This window comes from Nannobrachium achirus (genome assembly GCF_963921795.1).
Source record: "Nannobrachium achirus genome assembly, chromosome: 10".
NCBI classification, from domain to species: Eukaryota; Metazoa; Chordata; class Actinopteri; order Myctophiformes; family Myctophidae; genus Nannobrachium; species Nannobrachium achirus.
The window spans coordinates 13,400,396-13,415,975 of NC_137819.1; the positions used below are offsets into that span (position 1 = coordinate 13,400,396).

A 15,580-nucleotide genomic window follows, 5' to 3' on the forward strand; every position below is an offset into this window, starting at 1 on the left:
ACAGAGGAGCTCATATCACTGTGAATGTCTCTATCTATTGATGTCACGTCAGAACTACAGTACACAAGGAGGGCTTCAGGAAAGACCCCGCAGAATGATAACTAGAAAGGTGCAAATTCCAGGGAAATTGCAAGTGTGGTTGCCTATAGCAGTGGTTCTCAACCTTTTAAGGCTGTGACCCCCAAAATAATCATATTTGAACAGGAGACCCCCCCACCCTGAAGAGCTCTAAGAGTTGAGGAATTACATTTTGTATAACACTGTTGTGAAAATAGCAGATCTACATGCTCACAACGCCTCGCAAGCAACGCGAGGCGTTGTGAGCATGTAGATCGGCTATTTTCACAATTTGTAGTTCTAGAGGTATTAAAAAGTCCTTAAATTGTCACTTTAGAAATGTGCAGATACCCTCTATACACTTAAACGTCATGTTGGTTTTCTTTACTGTTGAGTGAGAAAACAATGTTAACATTTAGCTAAACATCTGGGGACCCCACCAAAATAATTTGGGGACCACCCTTGGGTCCCGACCCACAGGTTGAGAACCACTGGCCTATTAGCCGTAAGTGATGTCATGTGGCGCTTGACCAATCCTCAAATCCATGATTCAATCAGGAAAAGGGACATGGTTTCAATAGAGTTCAATGGAGGACACCACTCCTCCAGTGAATTCAATGTACTTGTGAGATTTTGGGGTTACTCTAAATGAAACCTTTATTTATTTATATTTATGTATTTATTTCAAATTATTTGTATTTTGACACACATCATCACAAGTTCATGGTGAGAGAATGGAAAGTGTGTGTGTGTGTGTGTGTGTGTGTGTGTGTGTGTGTGTGTGTGTGTGTGTGTGTGTGTGTGCGTGTGCGTGTGCGTGCGCGTGCGCGTGTCAGAGTGTGATGTCTTAAGAGGGAATGATGCAATAAAATGTGAGGAAACGTGTCAACATTGGTTTCTCAGAGCTTGTGTAAATAAACAACACAATAACGTGTGTGTCACGCAGCTTGGACCTACTCCGATATATGAGATAATATAAAGACTAGAAACGTTACATGTTTGTAATATAAAGCCCTACTCACAACGTGTCGCCATGACATGTGGGATCCTGTAGATCATGTTTTTTTTTTTTATTAACTAGATTTTCAGCCCAGTTAGCTGCGGATGGGATCGACGGTAGTCTGGGATCACTTCACTTTTCGGGTTTGTAACCGGTCTGGAGCGGAAACCACCACACGTCATGTTGTAGTCCCCAAAGGACTACAATTTGCCGGAAAGATCAAACCGGATTCAGTTTTAACCCAAACTATTCCCCTGCGCTCAAGGACACGCTTTTAGGGCCTACCTAATAAACTCCTTGATGCGGAGTAGTTTTGCTTTTGAAAAAATCGTTTGGTATAGGCCTATGCATCTTTTAGTCCAACTTTTAGCGACTTGCAAGACTACACTAGGCTACTCGAGCATTTTAATAGAGATTGGGGAAACAAACGGAGGGAACCAAATCAAAGCGACGCCGCTTCTTCTAGTGGTTTCCGTGCTTTAGGCGGAAACCAAACGGCCTGTTGTGAACGAATACCAGGCTTTCTCTCAGAAAGCCTAGTAGGCGAGGTTAGATCGACGGTGTGCCTGTGGCAGCCAGGGGGCCACATGGGGCCCCTGGTGTGGCTATTGTGATGGCAGACCCCTGACCAGTGTTGGGGCAAAGTTTGGGACAAAGTTTGACTTAAAAGCTAACATTCATCAGTGCCAACATTAACGTTGATTGGTGCCAGTTTGGCATTCACCGACATTTTAGGTGATAAGCTTGTTCTGGCAGTGTCACCGACGCTCAGCGAGGGGGAGAGGGAGGAGCGCGTGAGGACTGGTGAGGCACTGAGTCAGTATCAGGTAAATGTCCCTATAAACCAGGCATGGGTGACCTTGATGGTGGAGATGATGGCCACTATACAGTATTTATACACTCACTTCAGGGGGCAGAAACCTGTTATCTCCTTATTTAAACTTTCGTAAATGAATGCCGTACTTTGTCACACACTATGTCACACAAAAGTAGCAAAAATAGCCAATCTACAAGGTCAAAACGCGTCGCAATGCGATGCGTTTTGAGCTTGACGATCTGCAATTTTTTTGCCTCTTTTGAATCCTGAAACATTTTGTGATATTACTTTATTGGAATCCGGAAAAGTCCTGTCCCTTTTTATTTCATTTCAAATGCATTTAGTTACAGTATACTTACTGTATGTTAACTTTATGAACTTAAATACAAATTACATTTTAATACAGTCATTAAGCTACTAATATAGACTAAAGTAATTAAAGCGGGTCTTGTTTGCATGTTTGGAAAAACATGCAAACAAATATATCAGTATTCTGATATTAACCTGCGGGCCACAATAACTGAAGGTGGGGGCCGCATGTGGCCCCCGGGTCGCCAGTTGCCCATGTATCACACTCAGGAATGGACCCTCTTCCTTTGCTAAGTCTAAATTTGGCCATTGACTAACATTATGAAGTTGCAGTTAAATATGTATTTATTAAGACACCCTAAGGGCGAGAAGCGACCTCACCCAGTTGAGGGGGATTCGAATGACTTAAAAAAAGGGGAATCTCAATGATCTCCATATACTTTTCATTTTTCTATTACTATTTTCTTTATTTGTCTTTTTTTACACACACTTAGCATGTTGTATATTTATACATTATACAATTAATATGATGTGTAAGTGTGTACAATTACAAACTCCCACCTGAGCAAGAGAATGAAGAATACACTTTATTTTTATAGAGACAAGAAAAAAAGGAGGGGAGTGTACACAGAGAGGGAGAGCAGGGAGGGGGAAGAAAAAACATATCATATTATACCATACTGTTTTTGCCCCTGATCCGATCATATACAGTACATGTGCTTTGTGTCTGCAGCACAACATGTAAACAACATATTACATTTAAATATCCTGAACAAACTAAAAGACTTCTTTAAAATATAATTTCAGCAATTTCACCAAAGGAACACAATAACTAGCAGTAGTACCTTGTCAGTGGCAGATTTTAGATTTTTTGTTTCACGCACCATTATAACGATACATTTTAATAGAGATTCGATACATATCACGATACATGGTTGACGTTGCGATACATGGACGATATTGGTTCATTCATGGCGATAGGATACGATTCGATTCAATGATTTAAAATCGATATAGTAACTATTTAGCAAAGGAATTAAATCTGTGTGAAAGGTGCGGATAGTGCAGGTTTTTAAGGGAAACATGTATAATTATGGATATAAATACCGGTAAGTAAACACAGTGATTATACCCTAACCCAAATACATGGAAATTGTATATTGACAAACCTGCACCTTGACATGAACCCAGAGATTACACACATTTCTCGATAGACCCGTGTAGCTATATGGAAAGGAAAAGTAATTAAACCCCTCCTTTTCATTTTTTCTTCTTAAAAATACTAAAGACAATGCACACGTAGTTAGTATCGATACAATTGATTCTATGCACTGCCGATTCGATACGATACAAATTTAAACGATATGATTAGATTTTAGCTGTTTTCATTTCGATATACTTCGATTTTTTAAGTTAAAATACTATATTTCGATGCAGTTACTATATCGTTACACCCCTAATTATAATGTTCTTATTTTGATCACAAGACCCAATTACTGAATGTCAAGTCTCCAGGCTTTCTTCTGAATATGTACAGTAGGCCTACAGTATGACACTTATTCACTACAACACTATGGCACATTAGAAGATATGATATGACACTTATTCACTACAACACTATGGCACATTAGAAGTCCGACTTGTGCGTCTCAAATGTTTTGCATGCCGGCAAGAAATGCATGTTGACAAGAATGTCCCTGTGTGTGAGTGCTCTCGTGCTTGCTGACGCTGTAAACAGGCTGCGCCAGTCAGAGACGCACGCATGCACGCACGCACGCGCACGCGCGCGCTCGCGCACACACAGACACACACACACACGCACGACGCACGCACGCACGCACGCACGCACGCACGCGCGCGCGCGCACACACACACACACACACACACACACACACACACACACACACACTACAACAGTATGGACTGACAGTGAAGTGGAGCATGTGGGTCACAGGGTATCAGGTCACTTCGTCAAAAATCCAACTCGTCAAATTGTCAACGCTCATTGGGCAGCCTTGTCAATGCTCCTGGATTTTCCAGGATGATTGGAAATTACATCTACTATGTTACATTTTTTCTGGGGGAGGATCCCCAAATGAGAAGTCACATTATTATAGTCTTACTTTGCTTCAGTCATCAAATCTGTACACCTACATTTGGCATTTTAAGGCTGAAAAGCAAGCCTGATAAAAGTATCAAACATGCACAAAATTCAACAGAACACAGGAAAATATATATCTGTTAAGAAGTTTTGGGGGGAGGACCACCAGACCCCGGTTGGGGAGTTCCGCACACCCCCTAAAAATAAATCTCCTGGATTTTCCTGATTGACAGTCCAATGTTGACAACCCTGCTCATTGGCGATGTGTCCTAGCAAGTTGATTTGACGAGTTGGATTTTTTTTCGCGAAGTGACCAATATTGGGTCACAGACATCAGGATAGGTGGGCATGGGTTCGTCGGGGCACCTCGATGTAAAACTGTCTTTTTTGTCCAAAATGTTGGAAAACAGAATACTCAACAGGTGGTCTACGTAAAGTAGGCCTATACACATGATTAGAACATGCTTTAACATTAGACAATTAAGCTCTAATATTTCTATGATTGCTCTCACTAAACATAATCCCCCCCAAAAGGTTATAAAAGTCAAGTGTAAAGGGATGTTTAACTTTCAAAACATGACCCAACGCCAACGTTCCAATGCTTTAAGTGAAATATCCCTTTAAATTATGGTGCATTTCACAAAGCTCACAGGTGGATGTATTCATGCACGGTTGGGCACAACTGTAAGAGGCTGTTCTTTTCCTTCTAGTGTGGAGGAAGGCGGGCAGAAACCTCATATCTCCAAGTTTCAAATTTGTAATTTTTTTCGCAAAGCAAAGCCCTGCTTCATCATACAAGGCTGTCGCACAACAGTAGTGAAAACAGCAGAACGCTCGAGGCGTTGTGTGCTTGTAGATCGGCTGTTTTCACTAGTTTAAATCATTTTTAAAATGGTTTTGGACATACAAGGTTTCCACCCGACAATGACGAAATATAACTCATGTAATTGGCCCATTGGCTTGTCACTTGTCATGATCTGAAATGGCAAATCTTTGAGTAGCAGCAGCGCTATAGAGAGAGATCTCTCTCTATAGCGCGCATTGAGGGCCTCTCCAACTCTTGTTCCCGGGCTGAATCAGGGTCCCTGTAAGCAATAATAGTTATAGTTGTTCTCCAAACCCACCCAAGTCCGGGTGCTCCCTATGATCCCGAAAGCAGAAGCTGTCTGCTCTGAAGTCAATCAGCTGCTGCAGAGCAGAGAGTACGGCCGTTGGCAGTGTTGATGCCATAGTCTGAGAGGACGTTCGGGTGGCACTGACTTATTCAGTCCCTCAGTGCAGTGATGATGCAAAACCACCGTGCAGAGTATGGGAAAGTACTGCGGAATCACCATTGGCTTAACCCATTCAGGCCGGAACACATTTTAGTGTAGTACAGTACATGTACAGCATGTAATTTTTTGAATAATATTTGATGTTTTTCAGAAAACTTAGATCAGGCCTAGGACAGCAATGATAAAAACGTGTTGACAAGTTGCGCAGCAAGTAAATATTGATCTTCAAGCAAGCTGGTAAAGACCCAACCATTAAGAAGAATGTCAAAGAGAACAAAAAAAAAAAGAAGCCATTTACAGTTGCACAAATTGTGCACCCGTCAAGGCAGTCCCTTGACGGGTGATGGCTATGTTTGAGGAATCGTTGTAAGTGTTGGTCCGAGTCAGCTCATCAGCGAAGACGTTCTCCAGCAATTTTAGGGGAGACAGTTTGCGAATTTCATTCTTGAAATCCTTACCCATGAACACGTACAACAGCGGGTTCAGGCAGCTGTTGAGAAATGCCAGGCAGGTGGCTATGGGCACCCCGATGATGATCACATACTCAGTGGACACACTGTCCTCTGCCACTATGAATTTCACCCACAGCACAATCTGTTCCATGATGTGAAAGGGGGCCCAGCACAGGAAAAATGCAGTGATAACAGTTGCCATGACTTTGAACCAGCGACGTGAGAGGGTTTTCCTCCTGAGCGAGCGATCCCTCTTGAGCCGACCGATCATCACAGAATAGCAGGAGACGATGACGGTGAAAGGGATCACGAACGCCATGAAGAACTGAGTGAAGACCATGGCCACAAGTCGAGACGTCCACAATGGACTCTTTCTATCGTCGAGTGCAAAGGTGGGTAAGCATATGATGACGTCCTCATCCTCCACTGTGTCCATAAAGAAGACGTAAGGGGAGCTGAGAGCCAAGGCCAGAACCCAGGCCCCCAGACTCAAACGAGACGCCTTTTTGACAGTGCGGTGGATTCTGGCCCAAAATGGCCACACCACACTTACACATCTGTCAATGCTGATGACCATCAGAATGTAGACGCTGGCGTACATGTTGAGGGAGAGAAAAATAAAGTTCATTTTGCACATGAATTGACCAAAGGGCCAGTGGTCGTTCAGAGCTGTTTCTGTGATGGTCAGCGGCAGGAACGCAGTGAAGAGGAAGTCGGCCACAGCCAGGTTGAGGTACCAAACGGTGTTTACTGTTTTCTTCATTTTGAAGCCTGTCACCCAGATGACAACACCGTTCCCCAGCACACCGAGCACAAAGACCAGGCTGTAAACGGTGCAGGACATGATCCTGAGGGAATTCTTGAGTTCAGCATGTTCATCCATGGAGTCAGGACCGTTTCCACCAGACGGAACCATCCCTGTACTGTGAGCATCCTTGTAGGCAGAGCCGTTTCCACCAGACTTATCCAGAGCTGGGGTCATAACCTGAGCAGTATGAGCAGTTGTGTTCATACTCTCCATCGTCCTAAAACATAAAATAACAAAACAAAAGTCATTCACCACACCATGTCATATAATCCTTTAGGACATCATGTCATCAATTCTACGCATGTAACGGTTACCCAAAATTAACAATGCAATAATGTCACGATAACGAATCCAATAAGTTGTGAAAATCTTTCACAACTTTCACAAGAGATGCACTCTGCTTGATTCATTGATTACAAAACAAATTTCACGAGTTCTCTCACTAGAAAAGTGCCTCGACCAGGCTTCGTCAAATACCCATGGCACGCAGTCTTATAGCCAATTGGAATTGAATCATAAACATCTAACAAGTACATTTAATCACATGACTCCTGAGAGAATGGGCCTAATTCACTAAAGCCCCTTTTCGACCGCAGCTTTAGCACCACACGTCCACACGACACGACACCACACCACACTACACGCCCCACATAAAAATATCTACATTTTCCATTACACAAAAGTACCCCTAGCAGTAAGAAGCAAATTGACCATTTTAACTGTGATTATAATACAATATAAATTTGTATTACAACTATCCTTATTATAATACACTATAATGGATTATAACTGTGATTATGATACACTATAAATTATTATAATGTATTACTATGATAGTTATAATACACTATAATAGATTATAACAGTTATTGTAACACAATAGAATCTATTACCATGTATTACAACTATATCCTGGTGGTCTAAATGAAAAGTCAGTGAGTGATCAGTCATTATGAAGTGTTTGGCCCTGTTTGGCCTAGCGCAGACCTACTCTGGAATGGATACTTTTTAGTACGACGTTTAGTACCACTTTCACACCACTCTACCCAGGTCCTTGTAGTGGAAAGCCTGGCACAAGTGGGTGGTGTGGTGTGGTGTTGGGCCATGTCAGGGGCTTAAGCTGTTCATTCTCCTATAGTAGAAGTTTGGAAACTATGTAAAGACCCATTCAAAGGGTTTGTCAAGAGCAACATTTAACAAATAATAATCATTTCTCTATCATAATGATTATTTTAAATGATGTTATAATAAAAACGCAGGCTGTTGGTTGGTTGGTTGGCTGGCTGCCATCAGTCAGTTTAACCTTTTTGCCTAGTGCAGTGCTGTCCAGTGCCCGCAGGCTCTCACAGTGTGTCACCCACAGTGGTGTAAAGTACTGTAATTAAGTACACTTTTGAGCTATTTGTACTTTACTTATTTCCAATATCCTCTACTTTTACTTCTACTCCACAACATCTCATAGATCCAAATATTGTACCTTTACTCCACTACATTTATTTGAAAACTTTAGTTACTAGTTACTTTGCAGATATTAAATTATAATATCATAACACATACATAAACCAGGTTAGCCCTATTTTATAACTTGGCTGTTTGAAAATAGCCGATCTACAAGCTCACAACGCGTCGCAATGCTCATTTTGGGGGTGAACTATTCCTTTAAGTGATTTGATTATTATATGAGCTGCTGATCCATATTATCAATAAGTAATTACACATCACTCAACTCCCCCAAATTGACTTACAATGTCAAAGATACACAACCAAAGTAGAGTATGAATATAAACCCATAGTGAGGACATATAGTCTTACCTGGCTGTGTTGTTGTGCTGGAAGAAGACGTCTGAAGACCCTCTGTGCAGGTATGCAGCTGACCAGTATCAACTCGTCCTCACAGCACTCTCAGGACCTGAGCAGGGATACAGAGATAGATGTGTTGCAATGCAAGGAAACACATTCTCAGTTCAGAATGCTAGCGTATGACTCACTATTATGATGACCATGAAGACATATCTCGGCCACACGTTCTCATGTTGGTCTGTTTTTGTTGTTGAATGGAACGTTATTGAAAAGACCATGACCAAGACGAAATCTTGAGGAAACTGGCACTTATAGTAAGTAGCACACGGCACACGCCAGGCCTGACCTGAACCCTCGGGGGAAGGGGAAGAGAGAGGGTCGGCCTACAGAGGCCAGACACTGAGGCAGAGCTAGAGAGACAGTGGCGTCAGTTCAGCAAAAGCTAGGGTATGGCAAAGATGGGAGTCCTCATGGAAAAGAGGCATTACATTTTGTATAACACGGTTCTATTGTGAGAATAGCAGATCTACATGCTCACAACGCCTCGCGCTGCGACGCGTTGTGAGCATGTAGATCGGCTATTTTCACAATGTCTGGAAAAACGTGTGTAAAAAAACTGTTTTTTACACGTTTCTACGGTTTCTTGGGCTGGATATGGCAGCCTGGAACGGTTGTTCAAGTGCAGCTAAACTTGGCATGTTAGTAAACTTGCCACAATTATAACAATAATGCATTGCACCTGTGCAGCTGACCTGCGGAACCTGGGAATATACCATTTTGTTTCACGATGGGTAGAATAAAAGTGTGGAGAATATCATTATAATACCTTGTTAAAGTGACCATTTTGTTAAATGCATTTGTAGTTATTTTACTGTAATTTAACAACATAATAACCAGAACAGATAGACAAAGAGACATTCATGGATTTTTATTTAAAAGTAACTTTTATTTTCCCCCCTGGACCCAGGGTATGGCAGCTGCATACCCCTGCCATACCCAATTGACGCCCCTGTGAAGAGACAGGGAACCAGCCCGGCAGGAAGGACTGTAGACCCAGAAAGGTAGACGCCTCCTTGGCCTGGGGCCTGGGGCCTGGGGTGGGGGATGGGGGACAGGGGGGACAGAGGAGGGGGGGCAGATTCCACGTGCGTCAGAGAAACGGAGGTGCGGTAGTCCAGAGTAGTCTGGGATCACTTCACTTTTCGGGCTTGTAACCGGTCTGGAGCGGAAACCTCAAAACGTCATGTTGTAGTACTCAAAGGACTACAATTTGGCCGGAACTATCCACCGGAAACAGTTTTAACCCAAAATAATTCCCCTGCACTCAAGGACATACTTTTAAGGCCTACCTAATAAACTCCTTGATGCGGAGTAGTTTTGCTTTTGAAAAATGTGTTTGGTATATGCATCTTTTTTTAGTCTAACTCGTAGCGACTGGAAAGACTACACAAGGCTACTCGAGCATTTTAAAAGGGATTGGGGAAACAAACGGAGGGAACCAAATCAGAGCGACGCCGCTTCTTCTAGTGGTTTCCGCGTTGGGCGGAAACCAAATGGGCTGTTGTGAACAAACACCAGGCTTTCTCTCTGAAAGCCTGGTGGGCGAGGTTAGTCCAGAGTGATCTAGGTAGGCCAATCAGAGGCAGGTGGGGGCGGGTCTTTGTCGTAAGCCAGGGTGTGTTCGAATATAGGAACTGAGGGCACTGGTGTGCGTTCCCTGCTCCTTTGTTCCATTGCAATTCGTTGGGCTATAAATGGCCCCAGAAAACTAAACTAAACGACTGTTATGGGCAGTCCCTGGAAGAAGCCCATGTCACGGAGGGGAGCTGCTCAGTGGTAGAGCATTTGACTGCATTGTTCCTCATTGTGGAAATTGACACCTTAGTGTTTCATAAACTAGAACACAATTATTCCAACACAATTAATAAACATAGTCAGCTGAACGAAGTAGTATGTTTTAAATAATTATTAAATCGTCACAGCTATGGATATTATCAATGAATTGCTGTAGGCTACAGATTATATCCACAATTCATAAACGTGTAACTTTTTCCTGCTATGCATGCCTTGTAATTTGTATATGTATTAGAGCTGGGATCGGGCCCATTTTTTCTGTCCGTCCCGTGTCCGACAGTTTTTTGTCCGACCCGAATCGACGTCCGAGCATTAATCATTAAAATGCGTCCGACCCGCGCCGAGGCCCGTACCTTATGTTTCCAACGCCTTTTCCCCTCCATTCTTTTTCTTTGAGGAAGCCACTGATTTACACTCACTAGCAAACTTGTTCTAATGTGCAGTGCATGCAGCGTGCCTGCTTGTTACCCTTAATGTGAATATTAAGCCACACTGTGGCTTGTGAAAGTGTTTAAATAGTAGGCTATGTCGATTATTAAATAATACAAATAATATTGTGCGCTGCGCTGGACGTCTGACTGCAAGTTTCTGCGCCTGGAAAATAGCAGATCTACAAGCTCACAACGCGTCGCGGATGCGAGGCGTTGTGAGCTTGCAGATCAGCCACATTTTGTCACGGAACACGCGGTGATGAAGAAGTATAAGCCAGGATTTACTTGAGTGATGTGATGTGTCATGTGTGTTGAACGGACGGACGGACGAGGCTGGCACAGTGCACTGCGACTGCACACAACAGCGCTGAAAAATAAACATCCAATGCAAGGTAAAGTAGTCGGAACACAAGCAGGGAGCTCCATTCAGCGGCACGCCACTTCCAAATCAAACCAACAACGAGTTTACCTCAGCGAGGGACTTTTCTCCATGGTCAGAGTTGTCTCCGTGGCTGCAGCATTAACGCGAGCAGCACACACACACACGCAGTTCAGGCCAAAGGTGGTACTGCAGCTGAAAATGCTCTGAGAGCCATTCAAAAATGAGAGGCTCTCTATTCAGGAGTGGTAATTTAGCCTCAAACCTTTTGAAAAACGTTTTTTGGGACATAAACAATATGACATAAATACTTTTTAAATGCATGGTGTATCACCTTTAAGTTCATAAAGTAAGAAGTATTAAGTAACATAAGGACCTGTACTGTACATGCATTTGAAATTAAATTAAAACAATACTTTTCAGGATATCAATTGAAACATTTTCAAAAAAATAGCAGTTCTACAAGCTCAAAACTTGAGCTTGTAGATCTGCTATTTTTTGCTATTTTTGACTATATGCATTGTGGCCCTCTGGAGTGTGTGTGAAAATATAGTGGCCCTTTCCAGCATCAAAGTTGCCCACCCCTGAGCTAGTCTGCACATGAGGCGACTGCCATCCCCATCTGCTGGTATACAATCCGAAAAGCTATCTTCACATGTCCAAATGTATTTTCCCTAGGGGAAATGCTGGAGCATGGAATGGTCGGTGTGGTGAACCAACCAGTTTAGAGTTCACCTTCACGAGGAATCAGCTACACTTGTTCAACAACTCTCATGATCATGTAATTCTCACATATAGAAAAGTGCTTTAAATACAATGGAAATGAAGACAAACCATGAAGCATTCAAATGATTAAAAACAACAACAACATCTAATATGTTACTTACCTTTTTGTTTTTGGGAGCAGTTAGCTGTTAAATATCTTGCTCTACTTCAAACCATATAGGCTTCCCAGGCGAGCTCACTAGCCATTCAACTAACAAACAACAACATTTAAGACATTCCACAAATGCTTGTTTAAACCGTGGTGTTTTTTAAATGGTTCTTAAAAATTTCCAGAGAGGCTGTAGCTCGACCTGCATGGGGGGGGGGGGGGGGGGCATTCCAAACATTTTTGTAGTATGGAGAAGAGTTGTATCAATTCACTTTTACACATTCCCATTTAGAACGGGTACACATTATTGCGTATCATTATTTTATGCTTTAACTATTGAAAAATAGCAGATATACAAGCTGCGAGCTTGTAGATCTGCTATTTTTGAAAAATCAGAATAATTAGAATTTTGAAGCGATTCTATAAGTGTCTTTTGAATCCTTCTAAGATTTTTTTTAAAATCTTTTCTATGTCAGCAATCTGGCCAGCCATCGTCAAAGAAAAGGTCCATTTCACTTAACTGGAGCTCAGTTAGTCTGTTCTCGAGAGACTACTATGTCAGTGGTTCTCAAACTTTTTCATGTGAAGGACCCCCCAAAATGATATGTATTTGGCCACGGACCCGCATCTCAAAATATTTAGTTCCAGGGACCACTCAGAAGCAAAATTTGAGTTACAAATGTTTGCTTTAAATACATATATTATTATTATATATAAGATTTGCACAAATATTCACGACTTTTTCAAAAATAGCAGATCTACAAGCTCGCAGAGCGGCACTTGGTGCCACGCTGTGAGCTTGTATATCTGCTATTTTTCACCTGTTAAAGCATTCAATAATTCTAGGCCTAAAATAACACAATGTAACACAGTGAGTGTAGCATTACATTTAATTAACAAAATAATTAAGATTAACATACAATAAGGGAAACATAAGAAAATCTGTGAACTAAATCGTTACCAAGACATTTCTTCACCAGTGTGTTTCTAAAGGTGTGTAATAATATGTACTAAAAGGTTGAAATTCAACTCCCGGGGGAAACCTCATAAAAAAACTGATGAAAGTGTGTATGCCATTAACCTTACAATACAGGATGAAAATACAAAAAATAAATCTGCTTGCCTTTAAGTAGCATGTGAGGGGTCAAACTAGGGGTTTTTCACGATGCTGAAGTGGAGGTGGAGTTGCTATTAGAACCTTGACGTGGATTGATTGATTGAAGAATTTATTAGAAGTTTGCAATAGAAAAAAGTACAGTTTCATGACAGTACAAATACTGGTACAAGGTCAACTAAAAGGAGATCCTAGAAAGCCGAAGCTTATTTCCACAGGAACCACACTTTAAGTATCTCATATAACATTGAAAGACAGACGGATAGAACATAGTACTTTATTTAGGATAATATCAATACAAAAAAGCAGAAAAAGCATAACATCAAATACAAAGGTAGAAAAAAGGGGGGGGGGGGAGCATGGGGGCTTAGTCTATTTAGAAGTCACGGGTAGCAGCCGCCTGAAGGTGACTTTTCATACCGATGTTGAAGGAGGCTAGGGATTTGCTCTCCTTTAAGGCTTGTGGGAGGGCGTTCCACATGTTGATGGTATAGCAGGAGAACGAGTTAGAGCCTTAGGGCCCTATTACAGGTCTTATGCCTTATGCCTTAACTTCTTTGCCTTTTTTTACTATTTTGTTTTTGTTTTTTAAATATTTCAAATAGCTGATCTGCAAGTTCACAACGTGCAGATGTAGATCAGCATTTGAAATATTTAGAAATGTTTTTCAAAATAGTGAAAAAAAGGTAAAGAAGTTAAGGCATAAGACCTGGATCATAATAGGCCTTAGTGTTAAATCTACGTTGATGATGATTAGTGGCGCTGCCTCTGGTGTTGTGATCATGAACATCCTTGACCTTTAAGAAGTAGTTTGTCAGGTACATGGGTATCTTGGAGGTGTAGTGTATCTTGTACACCAGGCCCATTGCAAGATGCTATACTCTGTCAGCTACTTTGAAGAAGTACCTGAAGGACCTTTGAAGAAAGGTAAAAAATAACAACCATGTAAAAACCATGGGGAGGTTGCATTCGTTTATTATTAGAAACAAGTTCAGACATAGAATACATTTTAGTTGTTCACAAAATGACTAAACCACAAAACATAATATTGAGTGTATTCATAAGTATAAAAAAAATCACACCCGTGTGAACTGAGCGGTGGTCGTGGAGGCTGCGCAACAGCAAAACATATATAGGCCTATATATACCTGTATATATATATATATATATATATATATATATATATATATATATAAAACATATTAAAACAATATTAATAATAAAATGCATGTCACTCAGGCCGCCACTGGTATCCATCCATCATCCATCCATGTGTGTGTGTGTGTGTGTGTGTGTGTGTGTGTGTGTGTCTGGTCTGGCCTGAACAACAGCGCCCCTCCCTTAACATGTGTGGTCAAAAAAGGTACTGTAGGCTACAGACAGACACGCAGACAGACAGACATACCCACACACACGGCCACGTATAGGAGCGTTGTGACCACCGCTCAAAAAAGTCTGTCTGTGTGTGTGTGTGTGTGTGTGTGTGTGTGTGTGTGTGTGTGTGTGTGTGTGTGTGCGTGCGTGCGTGCGTGCGTGCGTGCGTGCGTAGGGTTAGGGTCACAGAACAGATCACTGAAACACTGTCACACATCTTGAATGGCTGTTATACCGTACATAGCCTACAAAAAGGGATGTAGCCTACATAGCACACCATGATAGAATAGTGGAACTCATAAAAGGACATCAAAATATCATGCACCCTCAGTGAGAAACAAACAAACATTCCTGTGTCATTCCATCCATGTTTCATCTTCGACAGCTACGTAATGCACAGTAATAGAGATGACCTGCACCTTTGACCCCAACTCTACCCTGCAAGCCAAATGCCGTCATGATGACGTTATGATAACGGCCTCCGGTGACTCCGGTGACGCTCAGAACTAGGCCAGATCACAGCCCATATGGGGATGATCTTGACGTCATTACCAGGACGTCCATTTTCGTGGGCAGGGTTTATGTTGGTTGGCCAGATCCGACTAGTCATGGTTTGACTTGTTCTAGCCCCGACCGAGACGCCACTGATTGGTCCAGGTCCTGACCATGCTTGCTGGGTAGAGATAGCCTGCACCTTTGACCCTATAGCCCACAGATGGGCTACAGGTGCAGACAATTTGTTTTTATATTTGGCAGCTTAGGACATATACCCACAGACTGGTCTTTAGAGGATTTAACAACTTGGGATCCTTTGTGCCCATATAGGGAATTCCGTGTCATCTATATCAAAAGCAAAGAAAAACAAGGGGGGGGGAGGGGGATCTTTTTTACAGGCATTTACAGTTGTATGAATTAAAGTACATTCAAAAGTTAACC

General features: G+C 42.0%; 1 protein-coding gene across 1 annotated transcript; it reads right to left on the minus strand.

Annotated features, from left to right (window-relative positions):
• Window positions 1–5,852: 5,852 nt before the first annotated feature.
• LOC308292827 (chemerin-like receptor 1) lies at window positions 5,853–7,031 on the minus strand (the record flags this gene model as incomplete). The annotated part of the gene is made up of 1 exon (XM_080735249.1): window positions 5,853–7,031. The coding sequence occupies one exon, from the start codon at window positions 7,029–7,031 to the stop codon at window positions 5,853–5,855; it is 1,179 nt and encodes a 392-aa protein (XP_080591375.1).
• Between the last annotated feature and the right edge of the window lie 8,549 nt (window positions 7,032–15,580).